General features: G+C 42.9%; 1 protein-coding gene across 1 annotated transcript; it reads left to right on the top strand.

Moving 5' to 3' along the window:
- The first annotated feature begins 589 nt into the window (after positions 1 to 589).
- On the top strand, positions 590 to 20,009 carry xpot (exportin, tRNA (nuclear export receptor for tRNAs)). The gene is made up of 25 exons (XM_061914388.1): positions 590 to 756; positions 4,950 to 5,103; positions 5,269 to 5,351; positions 5,414 to 5,470; positions 5,543 to 5,612; positions 5,680 to 5,898; positions 8,888 to 9,072; positions 11,379 to 11,547; positions 11,617 to 11,853; positions 11,940 to 11,978; positions 12,052 to 12,114; positions 12,180 to 12,304; positions 12,370 to 12,514; positions 14,373 to 14,492; positions 14,715 to 14,809; positions 14,970 to 15,039; positions 15,122 to 15,360; positions 15,437 to 15,722; positions 15,800 to 15,989; positions 16,252 to 16,368; positions 18,914 to 19,029; positions 19,103 to 19,150; positions 19,232 to 19,303; positions 19,372 to 19,428; positions 19,492 to 20,009. The coding sequence occupies exons 2-25, from the start codon at positions 5,017 to 5,019 to the stop codon at positions 19,516 to 19,518; spliced, it is 2,916 nt and encodes a 971-aa protein (XP_061770372.1). The 5' UTR covers positions 590 to 756; positions 4,950 to 5,016; the 3' UTR covers positions 19,519 to 20,009.
- Positions 20,010 to 20,635: the final 626 nt, after the last annotated feature.

Genomic DNA, 20,635 nt, shown 5'->3' with positions numbered 1-20,635 from the left:
GCCAGAGGGTTGTAAATTCAAAATAACAAAAATAGAATATAAACAAATATATACATAATACACAAAGTGCAAAGCCATAGGCTCATTCAGATTTATTAAATAAATTAAATTTGGAACACAGCATCATTGTTTCCACAGTTTTTTTGTTGTTAGAGGTAGAGAGCGTTTTAATGAAAAGGGGGTGGGGGTTTGTAGCGGGGAAGAAATTTTGCGCGACAGAGCCCGACAACACGTGACGTCACGCGCACATCGTCTTCTACTTCCGGTACAGGCAATGCTTTTTTTATGAGCGACCAAAAGTTGCGAACTTTATCGCCGATGTTCTCTACTAAATCCTTTCAGCAAAAATACGGCAATATTGCGAAATGATCATGTATGACATATAGAATGGACCTGCTATCCCTGTTTGAATAAGAAAATCTCATTTCAGTAGGCCATTAATATGGTATTATTAAATTTATTTTTTCAAACAACGTATTTCTTGAAACAATACGTCTACCTTAGAGTCATTTTTGTACAATTATAAGCGCTATAAAATGACTCAAGTACGTAAATGTGTAAAGATTCAGCTCGCTGGGGTTTAACCTCTTCCGGTTCATTGAGCCGGAAGTGAACCGAACAGACACGCCGCACCGCCGCCTCTCTCGTGCCAGTAATTGTGACGACATTCTAGACAATTCTGCTCCTTTCCGCGAACCCCGCATTGTTGTCATCGGGGGACAGAGACCACTGTGAACCAACTGTGGTCACAATAAGGTGAGCCTTTGAGGTTGTCCTCCTCTTCTTTACGTTGTCTTATTCGGCCAGACGCTTAGTCTCTGTGATCGATAGAGACGATCTTCCTTGGTTCTGATAAAACTAAAAAAAAAAAAAAAAAAAAAAAAAAAAGCATGTTAACTGATGCCGCACCCCCCCCCAAGCGTTTGTTTTCGTGTCAGTACTCTGGGGGGAGGGGGGGACGCTAATGCTAGCTCACGTTAGCAAGCTAGCTCCCCCTCAGGGCTCCCTTGTTTGCATGATTTATTAACAGGTGCACAGACTTGAACGGTTTTCAGCTAACATAAGACTTTTTCAATTTAAAACCCTTTTTCTCTCTGGTGAATATGTTGTGCAGTGATTGTTTAACGCAAATGATGTGATTTGTGGTGAAAATGTACTATTTTTGACATCTCCATCTACCATGAATTGATTAACGTGGACCCCGACTTAAATAAGTTAAAAAAACTTATTCAAGTGTTACCGTTTAGTGGTCAATTGTACGTAGGGCTGGGTGATATTGTTTTTTTTAATATTGCGATATTTTTAGGGCATATCGCGATATGCCGCCGGTTCTTACCAAAGGCATGCGGTAAAAGTAAGCATGCGCTAATTATTTTAAAATCTATTCTCACTCTGGCAATTACCAAAGGCATTAGGGCTGGGCGATATAGCCTTTTTTTAATACCGCAATATTTTTAGGCCATATCGCGATATACGATATATATTACGATATTTTGCCTTAGCCTTGAATGAACACTTGATGCATATAATCACAGCATTATGATGATTCTATGTGTCTACATTAAAACATTCTTCTCCATAATGCACTAATATATGCTACTTTTAAACTTTCATGCGGAGAAGGAAATCACAACTAAGTCAATTTACCAAAACTGTATTTATTAAAGGTGACTTTTCAAATGATGCTACCTATTAGCAGTAATGCTACTTTTGGTAGCAACACTTGTGCCCCACACATGACAAATTAAAGTTGTCCATTCGACATATTCCCGCTAGAAGCCGAACCACCGCCAGACGATGGACTCCGTGCTGTTTTTCTTGGGAATTAGTTCTTCCTTCATTTGTTACGAGATCCGCACCTTCTTTCTCCGCAACAACCCGCTAGCATCACAGCTAACGTTAGCCATGCCATGACCTCTCCGCTTGGCGAGGGCGTGTACGTATGTGACGTATGACGTGACAGTAAGTGACGTATGAATATGCGCCTGCTTGTCTGTGAGGAGACACAGGAAAGAGGAGGAGAGTGTAATGCCCGCAGCTGCGTGAGCACGTCGACTCGAATATTACGATATAGTCATTTTCTATATCACACAGAGACAAACCCGCGATATACATCGTATATCGATATATCGCCCAGTCCTAAAAGGCATGCAGTAAAAATTTGAGTGTGGTGTAAGCTTGGACCTTAAATCCTACTGAATAGTTCTTAATCTTCTTCCCTTTATGCAATTTCAAATTACCGGTATTGAAATCAGCCTCCTCCATATTGAAAATGATGACAGGGGAAGTGTCACTCGTGACGTCACAAGTTTGACCAGGCGGTAACACTAAGCATGCGCTAATTATTTGGCGAAGCGAGTTTGACCCGGCAGTAATTCAAGGCAGGCGTATACTATATGCCCTGCGGCTATTCAAGGAAATACGGTATATTACGATATTTTGCCTTGGCCTTGAATGAACACTTGATGCATATAATCACAGCAGTTTATACATATGATTATATGTGTATACATTAGAAAAAATATTCTTCATACTGCATTCATATATGCTACTTTTAAACTTTCATGCAGAGAGGGATATCACAACTAAGTCACTTGCCAAAAAGTGTATTTATTAAAGGCCTACAGAAATGAGATTTTCCTTATTTAAACGGGGATAGCAGGTCCATTCTATGTGTCATACTTGATCATTTTGCGATATTGCCATATTTTTGCTGAAAGGATTTAGTAGAGAACATCGACGATAAAGTTCGCAACTTTTGGTCGCTAATAAAAAGGCTTTGCCTGTACGGGAAGTAGCAGACGATGTGCACGTGACGTCACGGGTTGTATGGCTCCTCACATCTTCACATTGTTTACAATCATGGCCACCAGCAGCTAGAGCGATTCGGACTGAGAAATCGACCTTTTCCCCATTAATTTGAGCAAGGATAAAAGATTCGTGGATGAGGATATGAGAGTGAAGGACTAGAAGAAGAAAAAAGAAGAAGACGAGGGCAGTGGGAGCGATTCAGATGTTATTAGACACATTTACTAGGCTAATTCTGGAAAATCCCTAATGTGCTTATTGTGTTGCTAGTGTTTTAGTATGATTATATAGTCATACCTGAAAGTCGGAGAGATGTCTCTGAGGGAAGCCACGGAGGAGGCAAGAAAGTCGCAGCTGCCTCTTTGACAGCTGCAGGAGGAACGACACAAGCTCCGCTCATGTTTACGGTAAGAGCCGACTTATTACCACAATTTTCTCACCCAAACCTGCCGGTTCACATGTGTGTAGAGAACCATGTTTGCTTGACCGCTCTGTTCCATATTAAAGCTTCCCAACAAACAAAGAAACACCGACTGTGTTTGTGTTGCTACAGCCGGCTGCAATACACCGCTTTCCACCAACATCTTTCTTCTTTGTAGTCTCCATTATTAATTGAACAAATTGCAAAAGATTCAGCAACACAGATGTCCAGAATGCTGTGTAATTATGCGATATAAACAGACTACTTTTAGCGTGTTCGGTGCTGGAAGAACATGTCCGCTTCCACCGGTGACGTCACGCCCACACGTCATCATACGCGTCATCATTCCGCGACGTTTTCAACAGGATACCTCGTGGGAAATTTAAAATTGCAATTTAGTAAACTAAACCGGCCGTAGTGGCATGTGTTGCAATGTTAAAGGCCTACTGAAACCCACTACTACCCACCACGCAGTCTGATAGTTTATATATCAATGATGAAATATTAACATTGCAACACTTGCCAATACGGCCTTTTTAGTTTACTACATTACAATTTTAAATATCCCAGGAGTTTCGTCTTGAAAACGTCGCGTAATGATGACGTGTACGCGTGACTTCACTGGCTGTTAGGAAATATGAGCGCTGCACACGCATACAGCTAAAAGTCGCCTGCTTTAACGGCATAATTACACAGTATTTTGGAGATCTGTGTTGCTGAATCTTTTGCAATTTGTTCAATTAATATTGGAAAAGTCACAGTAGAAAGATGGAGTTGGGAAGCTTTAGCCTTTAGCCACACAAACACACGGTGATTCCTTGTTTGAAATTCCCGGAGGTGAAACTTTACTATGGATAAGAGCGCGGTCAAGCGAACATGGATCCCGACCGAATGTCAACCAGCAGGTTTTGGTGAGAAAATTGTGGTAAAAAGTCGCTTCTTACCGGAGATCCGCTGAGCTTGCCCCGTCCATAAAGCTGCCGTCGACTTCCCTGAGACACTGGCATCAAGACACCCGTGGACACACACCTCCGACTATCAGGTACTGTTAAACTCACTAAAACACTAGCAACACAATAGAAAGATAAGGGATTTCCCAGAATGATCCTAGTGAATGTGTCTAAAAAAAATTGAATCCGTCCCAATGCAATCGCGTATTTTTTTTTTACTTGTTTTTTTTTTTTTTTTTTTTCTAGTCCGTCGCTATTAATATCCTCAAACACGAAACTTTCATCCTTGCTCAAATAATGGGGAAATTGTCGTTTTCTTGGTCCGATAAGCTCTTTTTTTTGGAGGCTCCCATTAAAAACAATGTGAATATGTGAGGAGCCATCAACATGTGACGTCATCGTCTGCGACTTCCTGTAAAGGCAGGGCTTTTCTGTTAGCGACCGAAAGTTGCGAACTTTATTGTGGATGTTCTTTACTAAATCCTTTCAGCAAAATCACGAAATGATCAAGTATGACACATAGAATGGACCTGCTATCCCCGTTTAAATAAGAAAATCTAATTTCAGTAGGCCTTTAAGATTTCATCATTGATATATAAACTATCAGACTGCGTGGTCGGTAGTAGTGGGTTTCAGTAGGCCTTTAAACAAGTTGAAAAACGTATTCAAGTGTTACCATCTAGTGGTTAATTGTACGGAATATGTACTGTACTGTGCAATCTACTAATAAAAGTCTCAATCAATCAATCCTGGTCTGATCTTCCGGCCAGATGAGAGAAAGCTGTGTGAGGTCGACTGAGAGGAGCACAGTGACCGTGGAGCAAAGCTAACCCACGAATGGCCTGCCAGTCTGTTGCTGCAATCATGGACGAGCAGGCCCTGCTGGGGCTCAACCCGAATGCTGATGCCCGATACAGGCAGAGGGTGAGGATATTAGTCAGCTCCGTGTGGCAGGCTGGGTTACGTTTCACTCACTCTAATTCCAGAAGCTGACAATTGATATCCTTTGCATCAGTCTAACGTACATCTACTGAATGATTGTTTTGCTTGATACCAATGCTCATGTAAAGGTTCTTGTGTGCCCTTCAGGCCATGGCATACTTCGAGCAGCTGAAGGAGTCGCAGGACGCCTGGGAGGTGTGTGCACAGGCGCTTGCTAAAGGCGTCTACAGGTATGTAAGTGTGTGGGCCTGTACACGTCATGTAAGTGACTTCATACCCTGTTTATGTCCAGTGATGACCACGTCAAGTTCTTTTGCTTCCAAGTTTTGGAGCATCAGATCAAGTTCAGGTGAGGCAGCGGCGGGCTCTGTAAATGTATTTGTTATTGCTTGTAATTAATGATTGGCATGCAATGTTGCAGACACAGCGGGCTAAGTGGCGCCCAGCAGCAACTCATCAGAGAGACGCTGATGAAGTGGCTGCAGATGCAGGTGAGTGCCGACGTGATCGGACAGGTTCTTTTAAAGACGCGGCGTTGACAAGCTTTTGTTGATGCAGTTGATGAACACTCAGCCTGAGAAGGTCTTTATCAGGAACAAAGCTGCTCAGGTGTTTGCTCTCACCTTCATCATGGAGTACCTCACCCTCTGGCCCAAGTTCTTCTTTGACATCCTGTCCCTGGTGGGTGTCAACCCTCACGGCGTGGACATCTACCTAAGGACGCTCATGGCCATCGACGCCGAAGTAGTGGACCGAGACATCCTACACGCACCTGAGGTACTGTCCTGGTTTGACCTTTGAACGTCGCAGAGGACAAATTTCACCACACCTAGTGTGTGTGTGTCTGAGACAATCCTTGGTACTTTAACTTTAACAAGTGTCCTGAGTTTGATTGCGAAATGTATATACTAAGTATATCAAAGTACTTTTGATAGCAGGTTGATATCCATCCATCCATTTTCTACCGCTTATTCCCTTTTTGGGGTCGCGGAGGGCGCTGGCGGCTATCTCAGCTACAATCAGGCGGAAGGCGGGGTACACCCTGGACAAGTCTCCACCTCATCGCAGGGCCAACACAGATAGACAGACAACATTCACACTCACATTCACACACTAGGGCCAATTTAGTGTTGCCAATCAACCTATCCCCAGGTGCATGTCTTTGGAAGTGGGAGGAAGCCGGAGTACCCGGAGGGAACCCACGCATTCACGGGGAAAACATGCAAACTCCACACAGAAAGATCCCGAGCCTGGATTTGAACCCAGGACTGCAGGACCTTTGTATTGTGAGGCAGACGCACTAACCCCTCTTCCACCGTGAAGCCCAGCAGGTTGATAACAACACGCAAAAAAACGTATTGATACCTGCTTTTTTAGTTATCGTCAGTACCAAATACTGTACAACACTTCTTCCATGGATAGACGCATTAATTCTCGATTTATGCACACTTAGTCAGTGCCAAAGAAGAACGTCTGCTGCCTTTTAAAATAATGAGATAGTCTTTCCCATATATTTACTAATTCATGGGAGGTATATTATCCGCTTCTACATTGTCGGAACCTTGAACCGGCATCCGCTTCCGAGCGGGGGATTTCGGGCACCCAACTCGCCTCCCTCCCACAGAGGGAGGAGGGGGGTTTAATGTCTCCCGTCTACGCCCGTCTCGCGGGTCGGAGGCGGGAGCGCCCGGGGCCCTAGCGCCCCCGGGCGACGTGCCAAACCTTTCTCAGAAACAAATTATATAAAGGAACTGTTGCAGTGTATCATAACTGTAAGTGTACTGTAACTCCACTTCACAACACACTTTATACGCGTCTGGTTTGCCAGAGAATAAGACGCAGCAGGAATGATCTGTGATGCACTTAAGCCACTTTATGTGTGTGTGCATGTACGTTTGCGCGTGCGTGCACGTTTGCGCGTGCGTACAGTACAGGCCAAAAGTTTGGACACCTTCTCAATTCGATGTGTTTTCTTTTACTGAAGGCATCAAAACTATGACACCTGAGAAGTGAAAACCCTTTCAGGTGACTACCTCTTGAAGCTCATTATGAGAATGCCAAGAGTGTGCAAAATAGTAATCAGAGCAAAGGGTGGCTAATTTGAAAAAACGGGATTAAAAACATGTTTTCATTCATTTCATCTTTTTTTGTTAAGTATATAACTCCACGTGTTCATTCATAGTATTGATGCCTTCAGTGACAATCTACAATGTAAATAGTCACGAAAATAAAGAAAACCCATTGAATGAGAAGGTGTGTCCAAGCGTTTGGGCTGTACTGTGTGTGTTTGTGTGTGTGTGTGTGTGTGTGTATATATCTTTTTTTTTTTTTTTACGAAGCCACGCTGTTGTAACACGTGATGAATGTGGCTTGGCGTTGTCTTGCTGAAATAAGCTGGGGCGTCCATGAAAAAGACGGCTCTTAGATGGCAGAATATGTTGTTCCAAAACCTGTATGTACCTTTCAGCGTTAATGGTGCCTTCACAGATGTGTAAGTTACCCATGCCTTGGGCACTAATGCACCCCCATACCATCACAGATGCTGGCTTTTGAACTTTGCGTCGATAACAGTCTGGATGGTTCGTTTTCCCTTTGGTCCGGATGACACACTGTCAAATATTTCCAAAAACAATTTGAAATGTGGACTCGTCAGACCACAGAACACTTTTCCACTTTGCATCAGCCCATCTTAGATGATCTCAGGCCCAGAGAAGCAGGCGGCGTTTCTGGATGTTGTTGATAAATAGCTTTCGCTTTGCATAAAGAGCTTTAACTTGCACTTACAGATGTAGCGACAAACTGTATTTAGCGACAGTGGTTTTCTGAAGTGTCCCTGAGCCAATGTGGTGATATCCTTTAGAGATTAATGTCGGTTTTTCATACAGTGCCGTCTGAGGTATCGAAGGTCACGATCATTCAATGTTGGTTTCGGGCCATGCCGCTTACGTGGAGTGATTTCTCCAGATTCTCTGAACCTTTTGATGATATTATGGACCGTTGATGTTGAAATCCCTAAATTTCTTGCAACTGCAGTTTGAGAAACATTGTTCTTAAACTGTTTGACTATTTGCTCATGCAGTTGTGGACAAAGGGGTGCACCTCCTCGCCCCATCCTTTCTTGTGAAAGACTGAGCATTTTTTGGGTAGCTGTTTTATACCCAATCATGGCACCCACCTGTTCCCAATTAGCCTGCACACCTGTGGGTTTTTCCAAATAAGTGTTTGATGAGCATTCCTTAACTTTATCAATAATTATTGCCACCTTTCCCAACTTCTTTGTCACGTGTTGCTGGCATCAAATTCTAAAGTAAGGATTATTTGTAAAAAAAAAAAAAAGGTTTATCAGTTTGAACATCAAATATATTGTCTTTGTAGCATATTCAATTGAATATGGGTTGAAAATGATTTGCAAATCCATTGTATTCCGTTTATATTTACATCTAACACAATTTCCCAACTCATATGGAAACAGGGTTTGTATGACAGCCTTTTGTGAATGTTTTGTGCTGTAGTTAATTTATGACACATATCTGTGTGTGTGTGGGGAGGGCGGGGGGTTCCTTCCCACTGTTTTGTCCTTTCCCAATCACACTTTAAAATGTACTTTTAAAATTAAATGCGTTCTGTATTTTTTTAAAAATTGTGCTTTTGAATAAGTGTTGAAAATACAATTAATAGGTATTGTCTAATGTAATTTTGGTATCGTGACAACAGACAACTCTATTCCTGAGGTGCCTGGAAATTAAACATGAGCATTGTTTTCCAGGACACGCGCAGGAACACTTTGATTAAAGACACCATGCGTGAGCAGTGCATTCCCAGCCTGGTGGAGTCCTGGTTTCATATCCTACAGACGTACCAACAAACCCACCCCGAGCTCACCTGCCAGTGTTTGGAGGTGGTCGGAGCCTACGTGTCCTGGATCGAACTCAGCCTCATCGCAAATGAACGGTCAGTTGCCTTCTCTCCTGTACATCACTGGTTTATACCAGACTAATAATTTTCGCCTCATTTATCGCCAACAGCCTATTTTCCAATGACAAAAAAATAGGACGATAACTAATCAAAACAAATGCACGTTCACTCAGACGGTAACACAATTAACTGACATTTTACTCAACGAACAAAAACGACAAAAAATTTTGACAGAAACAAAATCAAATCATATTTAATTTCATCTTGCAGATATGTGGGACACGTTTGGAATATATCCAATCACATGTCTTTAACAGTGTAAATATGAAAGAGGGGCTAGCAGTTCCTTACAAATGAGAGCCAATCAGAGTTTTTTTCCTTGTGACCCGAGGAAGTTGGGGTTATCACTGGCAAAACAAAAATGCAGGGATTTAACATGTTCCTCATCGTAATATGAGTTCACCTGGGAGAAAGTAAAAAGGTCACGTTTCTTTTTTGAAGGTAGGATGCCATAAATATAAATTAAAGCTAATTCGACTGTATATCTTTCCCACAAAAGTGATCAAGTAATTTTCTTTGCCCCAAGGTATGGTTTATTTAATGGTAAATCTAAAGACGTAACCACTTACAATGTGGTCCAACGTGCTTACGTCACACGCACAGTAAAGAGAGAAATTAGATTTAGCGTTTCCTATTTATTTATTTGAGGCGGATATCTAATAACAAATGAACCCCCACTCCCACTCCTTATCTTTAGTGTTGAACAAATGCTTGGCAAGTAGTCTAATTAAAGGAGCTTTCAAATGAACTTAAATAGGCTTTATATTTAATACTTGTATATTTTAGTCAATAAAATTCAAAATTTACTGTAATTTCAGCTGACTTAAATTGTTGTGTAATTTTCGTTGAATAAAACTCAGTGAATTTAAATGACTAAAATACATCAAAAGACTGTGACTAAAACGACACAGTAGTTAATGCTGTGATCAACGTTAATTACAAACTAAATGTGGAATGTAAATTATAATGGAAGTATAATTGTTTGTATATAGTAAATAATTGGTGCAAAGGTTTAACTAACACGTGTACAGTGGGGCTAAAAAGTATTTAGTCAGCCACCGATTGTGCAAGTTCTCCCACTTAAAATGATGACAGATGTCTGTAATTTTCATCATAGGTACACTTCAACTGTGAGAGACAGAATGTGAAAAAAAAATCCAGGAATTCACATTGTAGGAATTTTAAATAATTAATTTGTAAATTATGGTGGAAAATAAGTATTTGGTCAACCATTCAAAGCTCTCACTGATGGAAGGAGGTTTTGGCTCAAAATCTCACGATACATGGCCCCATTCATTCTTTCCTTAACACGGATCAATCGTCCTGTCCGATTAGCAGAAAAACAGCCCCAAAGCATGATGTTTCCACCCCCATTGCTTCACAGTAGGTATGGTGTTCTTGGGATGCAACTCAGTATTCTTCTTCCTCCAAACACGACGAGTTGAATTTATACCAAAAAGTTCTATTTTGGTTTCAACTGACCACATGACATTCTCCCAATCCTCTGCTCTTTCATCCATGTATCCATTTTAGTACAAACTCAACTTGTCGTGTTTGGAGGAAGAAGAATACTGAGTTGCATCCCAAGAACACCACACCTACTGTGAAGCATGGGGGTGGAAACATCATGCTTTGGGGCTGTTTTTCTGCTAAGGGGACAAGACGATTGATCCGTGTTAAGGAAAGAATGAATAGGACCATGTATCGTGAGATTTTGAGCCAAAACCTCCTTCCATCAATGAGAGCTTTGAATGGTTGACCAAATACTTATTTTCCACCATAATTTACAAATAAATTATTTAAAATTCCTACAATGTGAATTCTTGGAATTTTTTTCCACATTCTGTCTCCCACAGTTGAAGTGTACCTATGATGAAAATTACAGACCTCTGTCCTCATTTTGAGTGGGAGAACTTGCACAATCGGTGGCTGACTAAATACTCTTTTGCCCCACTGTATATGGGTATTTCACATGTCTTCTGTGTATATAATTGAACAGTGTTTATGTTGTGCACAAGGTGTATTTATAATATGTTGTGCAAAGGAAAATTAATATTTTTAGGAAGCTCATCTTGAATTTGACATTGTTTATATGGTTAGGCGCAGTACGTGTTCAACTTCAGCCTAACCCCTTTCGGTCTGCAACATTTTCAATTTAGGAATGTACAACTGTTTGTTTATTTTGTTGACCACTGACCAAAGAAAAAAATAATAAACATTTAAAACAGCAGTCAAAATTCGCACTGCTTTGTGCTAGTGTAACTGGTCTGTACTGGTCTTAGGTTCGTTAACGTGCTGCTAAGCCACATGTCAGTGGATGAGCTCCGAGAAGAGGCCTGTGACTGTCTGCTGGAGATTGTCAACAAGGGCATGGACCCCCTGGACAAGACCAAGCTGGTGGAGTCTCTCTGTCAAGTCCTGCAGTCTGCTGGATTCTTCAACGTGGACCAGGTGAGTCTTGTTCAGTCGCTCTATTGTACTCCAAGTCCACCTTAATGTCGTTGTCCCCATTTGTATTAGGAGGAGGATGTGGATTTCCTGGCTAAATTCTCGCGTCTGGTCAACGGGATGGGCCAGAGTCTGGTCTTGAGCTGGACCAAACTGGTCAAGGCAGGAAGCTTAAAAGACGCTACCGACACGCTACACGCTTTGGAGGCCAAAATTCCCCTAATGCTACAACTACTGGTGCACCAGGACGACGACATCTCGGCCAATGTGGTGGGATTCTGCTACGAGTACCTTCACGTCCTCAAACAGGCCAGTCAGACCTCTACTCTTGGCCCCGCCCACTTGTCAGGCTTTATGAGATGACTTACTGCTTATCCTGTTGTTGACTTCCACAGCTTCCTGAACTAAGTGAGCGTCAGAAGAGCAACATGGAGGTTAGTGCTTGAATGCTCGTGTGCGTGCGCATGTAATTGAGATTGGACACTTACGCGGTGGTCTCCACATCAGGCCATAATGCTGGCGGTTATCAAGAAGCTGACGTATGATGACGAATACAATTTTGAAAACGAGGTAAGTTTACATTGGTCGTGTGATGTGTGGCAGCCATGTTGACGGCCTATTGTGATGTCTGTCAGGGTGAGGACGAGGCCATGTTTGTGGAGTACAGGAAGCAGCTGAAGATGCTGTTGGACCGTCTAGCCCAGGTGTCTCCTGAGCTGCTGCTGGAAGCTGTCCGTCGTGTCTTCAACACCACCATGCAGTGAGGCTCCGCCCACCTCTTCGTGCCACGCCCGCCATGCTCGCACTGATCATATTTTCTTTTAGGAATTGGCAGAGCACCTCCTTCATGGAGGTGGAAGTGGCTGTCAGGTTGCTGTACATGCTGGGCGAGGCGCTGCCCACTTCTCACGGTGCTCACTTCTCAGGAGACACCGTGAAGACCAGCGCTCTGCAGGACATGATGAGGACGGTCAGTCACATGATTTTCACACCTCGCTCCCCATGATGTAGGTGTCTCAAATGCCTACTGAAACCCACTACTACCCACCACGCAGTCTGATAGTTTATATATCAATTATGAAATATTAACATTGCAACACATGCCGATACGGCCTTTTTAGTTTAATAAATTACAATTGTAAATTTCCCGGGAGTTTCGTCTTGGAAGCGTTGTGTAATGGTGACGTGTACGCAAGACGTCACAGGTTTTTAGGAAGTATGACCGCTGTGCGCACACACAGCTAAAAGTCGTCTGCTTTAACGGCATAATTACACAGTATTTTGAAGATCTGTGTTGCTGAATCTTTTGCAATTTGTTCAATTAATATTGGAGGAGTCAAAGTAGCAAGATGGAGTTGGGAAGCTTTAGCCTTTAGCCCAGGGGTCGGGAACCTTTTTGGCCGAGAAGCCAAATATTTTAAAATGTATTTCCGTGAGAGCCATATAATATTTTTTAACACTGAATACAAGTAAGACAAACATTTTTAGAGAATAATAAGTCTCTTATTCTTTTTAATAACGTTGTTATTGGAGCAGTACATCTCGGATGGTAGAGTGGCCGTGCCAGCAACTTGAGGGTTCCAGGTTCAACCCCCGCTTCCGCCATCCTAGTCACTGCTGTTGTGTCCTTGGGCAAGACACTTTACCCACCTGCTCCCAGTGCCACCCACACTGGTTTAAATGTAACTTAGATATTGGGTTTCACATGTATAGCGCTTTGAGTCACTAGAGAAAAAGCGCTGTATAAATATAATTCACTTCACAATATAAATTACTTATTCTAAAGCTAACCAATAGTAAATATAATACTTCTTACCGTTAATCCGATTTGTTGAACAGGTGCGATAGAAAATGGATGGTTGGATTAAAATGCATGAGAATGTCTTATCTTTTGAACGTTATTTTTAACACTGTGATTATCAGCGGAATTATTCATTAGTTATCATGTTAAGCAATGCCAGCTAAGATTTATCTGAGAGCCAGGTGCAGTCATCAAAAGAGCCGCATCTGGTTCGAGAGCCATAGGTTCCCTACCCCTGCTTTAGCCACACAAACACTCGGTGATTCCTTGTTTAAAATTCCTGGAGGTGAAAATTTACTATGGATCAGAGAGCGGTCAAGCGAACATGCATCCCTACCGAATGTCAACCAGCAGGTTTCGGTGAGAAAATTGTGGTTTAAAAAGTCGCCACTTACCGGTTATCAGCTGAGCTTGTGCCGTCCGCACAGCTGCCGTTGACTCCCCTGAGACACTGCGCGTCAACACAACTGTGGACGTACACCTTTGATTATCAGGTACTATTTAACTCACTAAAACACTAGCGACACAATAGAAAGATAAGGGATTTCCCAAAATTATCCTAGTAAATGTGTCTAAAAAAGTCCGGAATCCGTTCCAATGCAATCGCGTTTTTTTTTTTTTTTTTGATTGTGTTTTTTTTCTTTTTTTTTTTTTTCTAGTCCGTCGCTATCAATATCCTCAAACACAAGTCTTTCATCCTCGCTCAAATTAATGGGGAAATTGTCGTTTTCTCGGTCCAAATAGCACTTTTTGTTGGAGGCTCCCATTAAAAACAATGTGAATATGTGAGTAGCCGTCAACATGTGACGTCATCGTCTGCGACTTCCGGTAGAGGCAGGGCTTTTCTCTTAGCACCGAAAGTTGAGAACTTTATCGTGGATGTTCTCTACTAAATCCTTTCAGCAAAAATATGGCAATATCGCGAAATGATCAAGTATGACACATAGAATGGACCTCATATCCCCGTTTGAATAAGAAAATCTCATTTCAGTAGGCCTTTAACAGTATTTGTGTCCTGATCAAGCAGCTGGTGACGTGTGGCGTCAGCGGCTACCAGCACTCGTCTGTGTCTCTGGAATTCTTTGAAACGGTCGCCCGATATGATAAATTCTTCATCGTTGAGCCGCAGCACATCCCCATTGTATTGGTACGTGTCATCTCAGAGAGCAAGTGATGTCATCATGGGCCAGTCTTTACTTGTGTGTGTGTGTGTGTGTGTGTGTGTGTGTGTGTGTGTGTGTGTGTGTGTGTGTGTGTGTGTGTGTGTGTGTGTGTGTGTGTGTGTGTGTGTGTGTGTGTGTGTGTGTGTGTGTGTGTGTGTGTGTGTGTGTGTGTGTGTGTGTGTGTGTGTGTGTGAATGTGTTGTCAGATGGCTTTTCTGGACCATAGAGGACTGAGACACAACAGTCCAAAGGTCCGCAGCCGGGTGGCTTATCTTTTCTCCCGGTTCATCAAAACACTGCAGTGAGTGTACTATAACGCCTACTGTACTATTTTACTACAATGGAGTACTAGTATTACATTACTACTACTACTATATGTAGCTTGTCAAGTAGCTGCCTTTCACTGTGCATCAAACAGAGCCTTTGTGTCGATCACTGATTGGTTCCTGATCTGTCGCCAGCAAACACATGACGGCCTTCATCGAGGACATCCTGACCCGGATCCAGGACCTGCTGGAGCTGGCTCCTCCTGTACGTGAGCATGCCAGAAGTCACGGTGCCCCTGGGCATCAGTGACATTCATGTAGCATCTCTGTTGCTGTCCTCCCTCCAGGAGAACGGTTTCCCGGCACTTCTTACCAACGACGACCAGCTCTTCATGTTCGAGTCGGCCGGCGTGCTGATAGTGAGTGGCGAGAGTCCGGTGGAGAGAAAGCAGGCCATGATGAGAGGTCTTCTGGCGCCGCTGATGGATGCCTTCCGCTTGCTGCTTACCAAGCTTCCGCTGGAGACGGACGAGGAGAGGCAGGTCGCCGTCGCCGACTGCCTAAGCCACGCTGTCGGCTTCGCCAGGTGAGATGGTCATTTTGTGGCCCCTTTTGTCCCAACGTGGTCAACTTTTCAGCAACAGTCTTTTCCCCGCTCGCAGTCGCACCAGCAAGGCGTTCAGCAATAAGCAGACAGTGAAGCAGTGCGGCTGCACGGAGGTCTACAGAGACTGTCTGCACACCTTCCTGCCTGCGCTGAGCTGCCCCCTCCAGCGGGGGGTGCTGCGCAGCTGCGTGCGCTCTTTCTTGCACCGCATGATCATCTGCCTGGAGGAAGAGGTGCTGCCCTTCATTCCCGCCGCTTCCGAACATATGCTGAAGGACTGCGAGGCCAAAGACCTGCAGGAGTTTATCCCGCTCATCAGCCAGATTACCGCCAAGTTCAAAGTAGAAAATGTTCTACAAGTCGCACAATGACTACGTGACGGCGTCCGACAACTAATTGTCTCTCGTTGCCATGACAGCGGCAGGTGTCTCCATTCCTGCAGCAGGTGTTCATGCCGCTTGTGCTAGCTATCTTCGAGGCGTTAGCTCGGCCGGCCGAGGACAACGACCAGGCCGCCGCTCTGGAGAAGCAGATGCTGCGCAGGAGCTACTTCTCCTTTATCCAGACCATCGCAGGAAGCGGCATGAACGAGGTCATGGCCAACCAAGGTGAGACCTCTGACACCACCTCGGCCTCCTTTTTTTTAATTAATTAATTAATTTTTTTTAATTTATTAATCAATACAACAAAACAATACCACAACAATGCAATAAATTCCAAAGCCAAACACTCAGAATAGCAATAATCAGAGCAATTGCACCTCGGCCTCCTTAAAAACCACAAGCTCCTTTTTTACGTTTTTTATATTCTTTTAATTCTTTTTTTTGGGTAAAACCTGAATTCCTGTGTGTGTGTGTGTGTGCGCTCCAGGAGCAGAGAACATGGAGCGTGTGGTGTTCACCATCATCCAAGGTGCAGTGGATTTCCCTGACCCTGTGGCCCAAAAGACCTGCTTTATCATCCTGGCCAAGCTGGTGGAGATTTGGGGTGAGAGTGACTACTGTGTGCCTGACACCAGTGTTGTTTTCGTCAACGATGACGAAATCATTTCGTTGACGTCACTTTTTTTCATGACGATAACGAGACGGTGACGAGATAAACATATCTCTCTGATGACGAAAACATGACGAGACGAGAACGGACGAAAATGTTACTGTGTAATCCGCCAGACATTTAAAATGCATGACATTTCTGTTTTTTGTGTGTGTCATTTAAAACCTAAAAAGTATCTGCTGCTGCATTCTATCCTTGTTTGGTCACGCCCACCAACTGGCGTGCAAAGCACACAACGTGCTCAACACGTCACACTGTTGTTGTTCATCAGGCAATGGACCGTGAGTTTCAACACAGGGGCTCGGTGGTTGCAAACGTAGAGACCACATACGGGTGTATTTTAAATATAACGCAGCAGATAATAAAACAGTGTATTGTGAAGGAAGACGGTGACAAGCGTGGCCACAAAATATGCGGAAAAAATACGACCAACCTTAAGCGGCACCAAATGATGTTAACATAATCGATAAATGTCATAGTAAGCTAATACATTAGTACGTTTTCCACATACTCCTGGCGCAAATGGGCTGCTAACTTCAGGCTAAAGTTAGCTTTTGTTACGCTAACGTCAATTCATCATGTGTGTGTTACTTTAGCAGCATGTTTAGCAATGTTTACATTCAGTGACGGTGTGGTTATCTCTTTGTGAGTACGTTCTGTCAGCACGTAGTTTGATATGTTAAACAGGTCGAGTTACTGTTTTACGTAGAGTCTGCTAGCTTTATTAGTACAGAGACAGATATGTGATTGGACATCTCTGCGCTGCTGATCCGCCTCCGCTTGGGATGTTTTCCTGCTGGCTCCGCTGTGAACGGGACTCTCGCTGCTGTGTTGGATCCGCTTTGGACTGGACTCATGCGACTGTGTTGGATCCATTATGGATTGAACTTTCACAGTATCATGTTAGACCCGCTCGACATCCATTGCTTTCCTCCTCTCCAAGGTTCTCATAGTCATCATTGTCACCGACGTCCCACTGGGTGTGAGTTTTCCTTGCCCTTATGTGGGCCTACCGAGGATGTCGTAGTGGTTTGTGCAGCCGTTTGAGACACTAGTGGTTTAGGGCTATATAAGTAAACATTGATTGATATTAAGTTTGTTCTTGTTATGAGACAGGCCCTCCTCTAATTCATATTAAACACTGTTGTTGTTGTTGTTTTTATTTATTGAATTTACTAGTGTTTACAGTATTTACAGGGTGGTCTATTTTTGTTCCAAAAACTTAAGAACATGTTTGTTTCATACTTTCAAGTATGTACAGTATAACTCTCTGGTATAACTTACAACCTACCTCACTGTACCTTGGGAATTAATTGATTATTTTTATTACATGGTTTGCACAACTTAAAGATAGAGTGGGGTTGTATGATATCTGTTGTAATTGCACTGGCAGACAGGGCCAAGTTGAGCATATGTGCGCCTCATCCATCACTCATATTTTGGGCATGTTTATGTTCATTGTCACTACTTGAACAAATTCTGAGAAATAAAGCCACATTTGCTGACATAGAATGTTTTTGTTTTTTGGCTTTTTTGGAGTAATGAACTTTGATTCCCCTGTTACTACTTTATCTGTGTGTAATACACTATCCTTGGATCAGAAATTTGCTTTTGGGTGGAATCCTTATGTCTAAAACCATTCCTTTATAGTTATTTGTGAAAATAGCAGATCTGCAAGCTTAAAATGGGTTGAACTTCTGCTTCCACAGTGGAGTGTTTTAAGTCTCGTCTTAAGACCCACTTTTATTCTTTGGCTTTTAACACTACGTGAGTTGTGTGGTCCTCTGTTCTCTGTTGTCCTCTGTGTTTTTTATACACTTTGATTTCTATTTTACTGTTTTAATTAATTTTACCCTTTAAAATAGTTTTTAATCATATTTGTTTTTATATTGGTTTTATATTTATTTATTTTTTGTTTTTATTCAGTCATTGGTGGAGCATAATATATGTATATATACTTTTTTTTAATTTAATTTTATTTTTTATTTTTATTTTTTTACAATTGTTTTTAACATGGCTGTGCAGCACTTTGGAAACGTTATTGTTGTTTAAATGTGCTATATAAATAAAGTGGATTGGATTGGATTGAACTGAACTTCTAGATCTGCTGCTATTTTCACAACTTATGTGTGACACTGCCCAACAGCAATCTCCGATACTTACTGACTTAAATTAATTTGTTAAGACTATACTTATATAGTTATACTTTTTATTCTTTTTTTTGTACTAAAACTAAACTAAAACCTTTTTGACTTTTCATCAACTAAAAGTAGACTAAAACCCTTTTGAGTTTTCGTCGACTAAAACTTGACTAAAACTATCACATATAAAAGTGACTAAAATGTGACTAAAACTAATAAGCATTTTAGTCCAAAAGACTAAGACTAAATGTAAGATGGTTGTCAAAAACAACATTGCCTGCCATGACAACACACTCTTTGACTTTCTTTGTCCTCTGACGCTGTCATCCCGCCCACAGGGGGCAAAGACGGCATGGTGGGCTTTGACGACTTTGTGTACAAGCACATTGTTCCCGCCTGCTTCCTGGCTCCCCTCAAGCCAACCTTTGACCTTTCAGACGCTCAGACCGTACTGGTAAGTGTGAGGCAATCATTATGTGCTTTTTTTTCCCTTTGAGGCTCCGCCTTCATGGTACTTAATATTTCAGACGCTTTCCGAGGTGGTCGTCACGCTGAAGATGATCCACGTCAAACAGGTCAGAACACAAACATGACTGTTTTTTTTTAAACGTGCGAGCATCAGCCGCCATTTAGACCCTGCTGCTTATGTATATCAGGGGCCGGAGTTTGTTCAATTCCTCCAGCACAACTACCTGCCTTCCCTTCACGTGTCTCCCGACATCGCACAGGTCAGAGTCTTGCGTTGTAGGAAAAAGAAGCAGGGTGTTTGGGTTAACTTCCCGTCTTATCCTCGCAGGAGCTGTGTCACGTCCTCCAACAGCCAGACATCAAAGTCTTAAAAACCTACATGAAGGTTTGCGTTGTACTTTTTAATCGTCATCATCTCGTCTCTGACTTCCATATTGTTGCCCCACAGGCGTTCTTCCAGCGAGCCAAGCTGTAGGGGGTGAAAGGGCACAGGAAGTCGGCATAGGAGCTGCAGTTTGCACTTGAAAGCGAGCCCGGTGTATCTAAGCGAGGTCAAGGGTCAGCGAGCGGCGGAGCCCGTGACAAGACGAGCTGTCCACGTGAACTCTGAACTTTGCAGGAGGCGTGGCTTAGTGTGGAGAACTTTTTTTTTTTTTTTTAATTCTCCTAAGAACGCTAAAGGGCTGAATTTTTATTTTTTTTGGCGTGACCTAATTTAATATGCAAATCATGTGTCAATCATCTCAGCTCTTGAATTAAGATGTTTCGGTTCCATAAGAGGAACAAGGCGTAAATATAACGACCAGCGTTCTTCGCTTTAGTTTTTTGTTCTCTAATGACAAATAGAGGAAATAAAACACTTTAAAGACTTCACTGTGAACAAATGAAATGTGGCTTAGATAATAAACATGTATTGTTTATTTTACAGCATGTAGCTTTAAGTAAAGGAAAGAATTTTTTTTTCAAGTTGATGACTTTATTTTCTTAAGAGCAGCTGGATCAGGACATTTCATTTATTGCTTCTCCACAAGGAGGGCGTGTCATTTAGTGTTGCTGTTCTCTTGCATGCAGAAGGCGCTGAGGAAGACTCCGCCCACAGCCCAAAGCCTGGCATGGGTGTCATTCCGCTTATGACGAAGACTCTCCAACTTGGACATGAGTAATTTGAAGAGGACGTTGTCAAACTTGTACTTATCGGACAGGAATACATCCACCAACCTCTGGGAGGAACCAAACTCATGCTTCAGTCCCCTGATCACCTCCTTGACCATCCAGTTCACCTTGCAAGGTCCTAACTTTGTCCACGACAGCAGGACTTTGTCCCCCGTCATCATCTTGGACACCCTGTGAACGGTGGACAGGGTGTCACACGAGTGCACTAGGCGGCACAGGTTCTTTGGCAAGCCTGCAAACAGCCGCACCATCAGAACGTCCACCAGCGTCAGGAGCTCCTCGTGGACCGTGCACATGGGCCGGAACGGCGATGTGGACACTTCTAGGGGTGGCCTCAGTGGACGCTCATCCAGTTCAATATCGAGATTCGCGTTTTGCTGCGATGAAGAGCAGCGATGATCTGTGGTGATCGCATCTGT

This window comes from Nerophis ophidion, linkage group LG10 (assembly GCF_033978795.1).
Source record: "Nerophis ophidion isolate RoL-2023_Sa linkage group LG10, RoL_Noph_v1.0, whole genome shotgun sequence".
NCBI lineage: Eukaryota > Metazoa > Chordata > Actinopteri > Syngnathiformes > Syngnathidae > Nerophis > Nerophis ophidion.
Note: the sequence above shows the minus strand (reverse complement) of the source record. Positions and strands in the feature narration are given on the sequence as shown.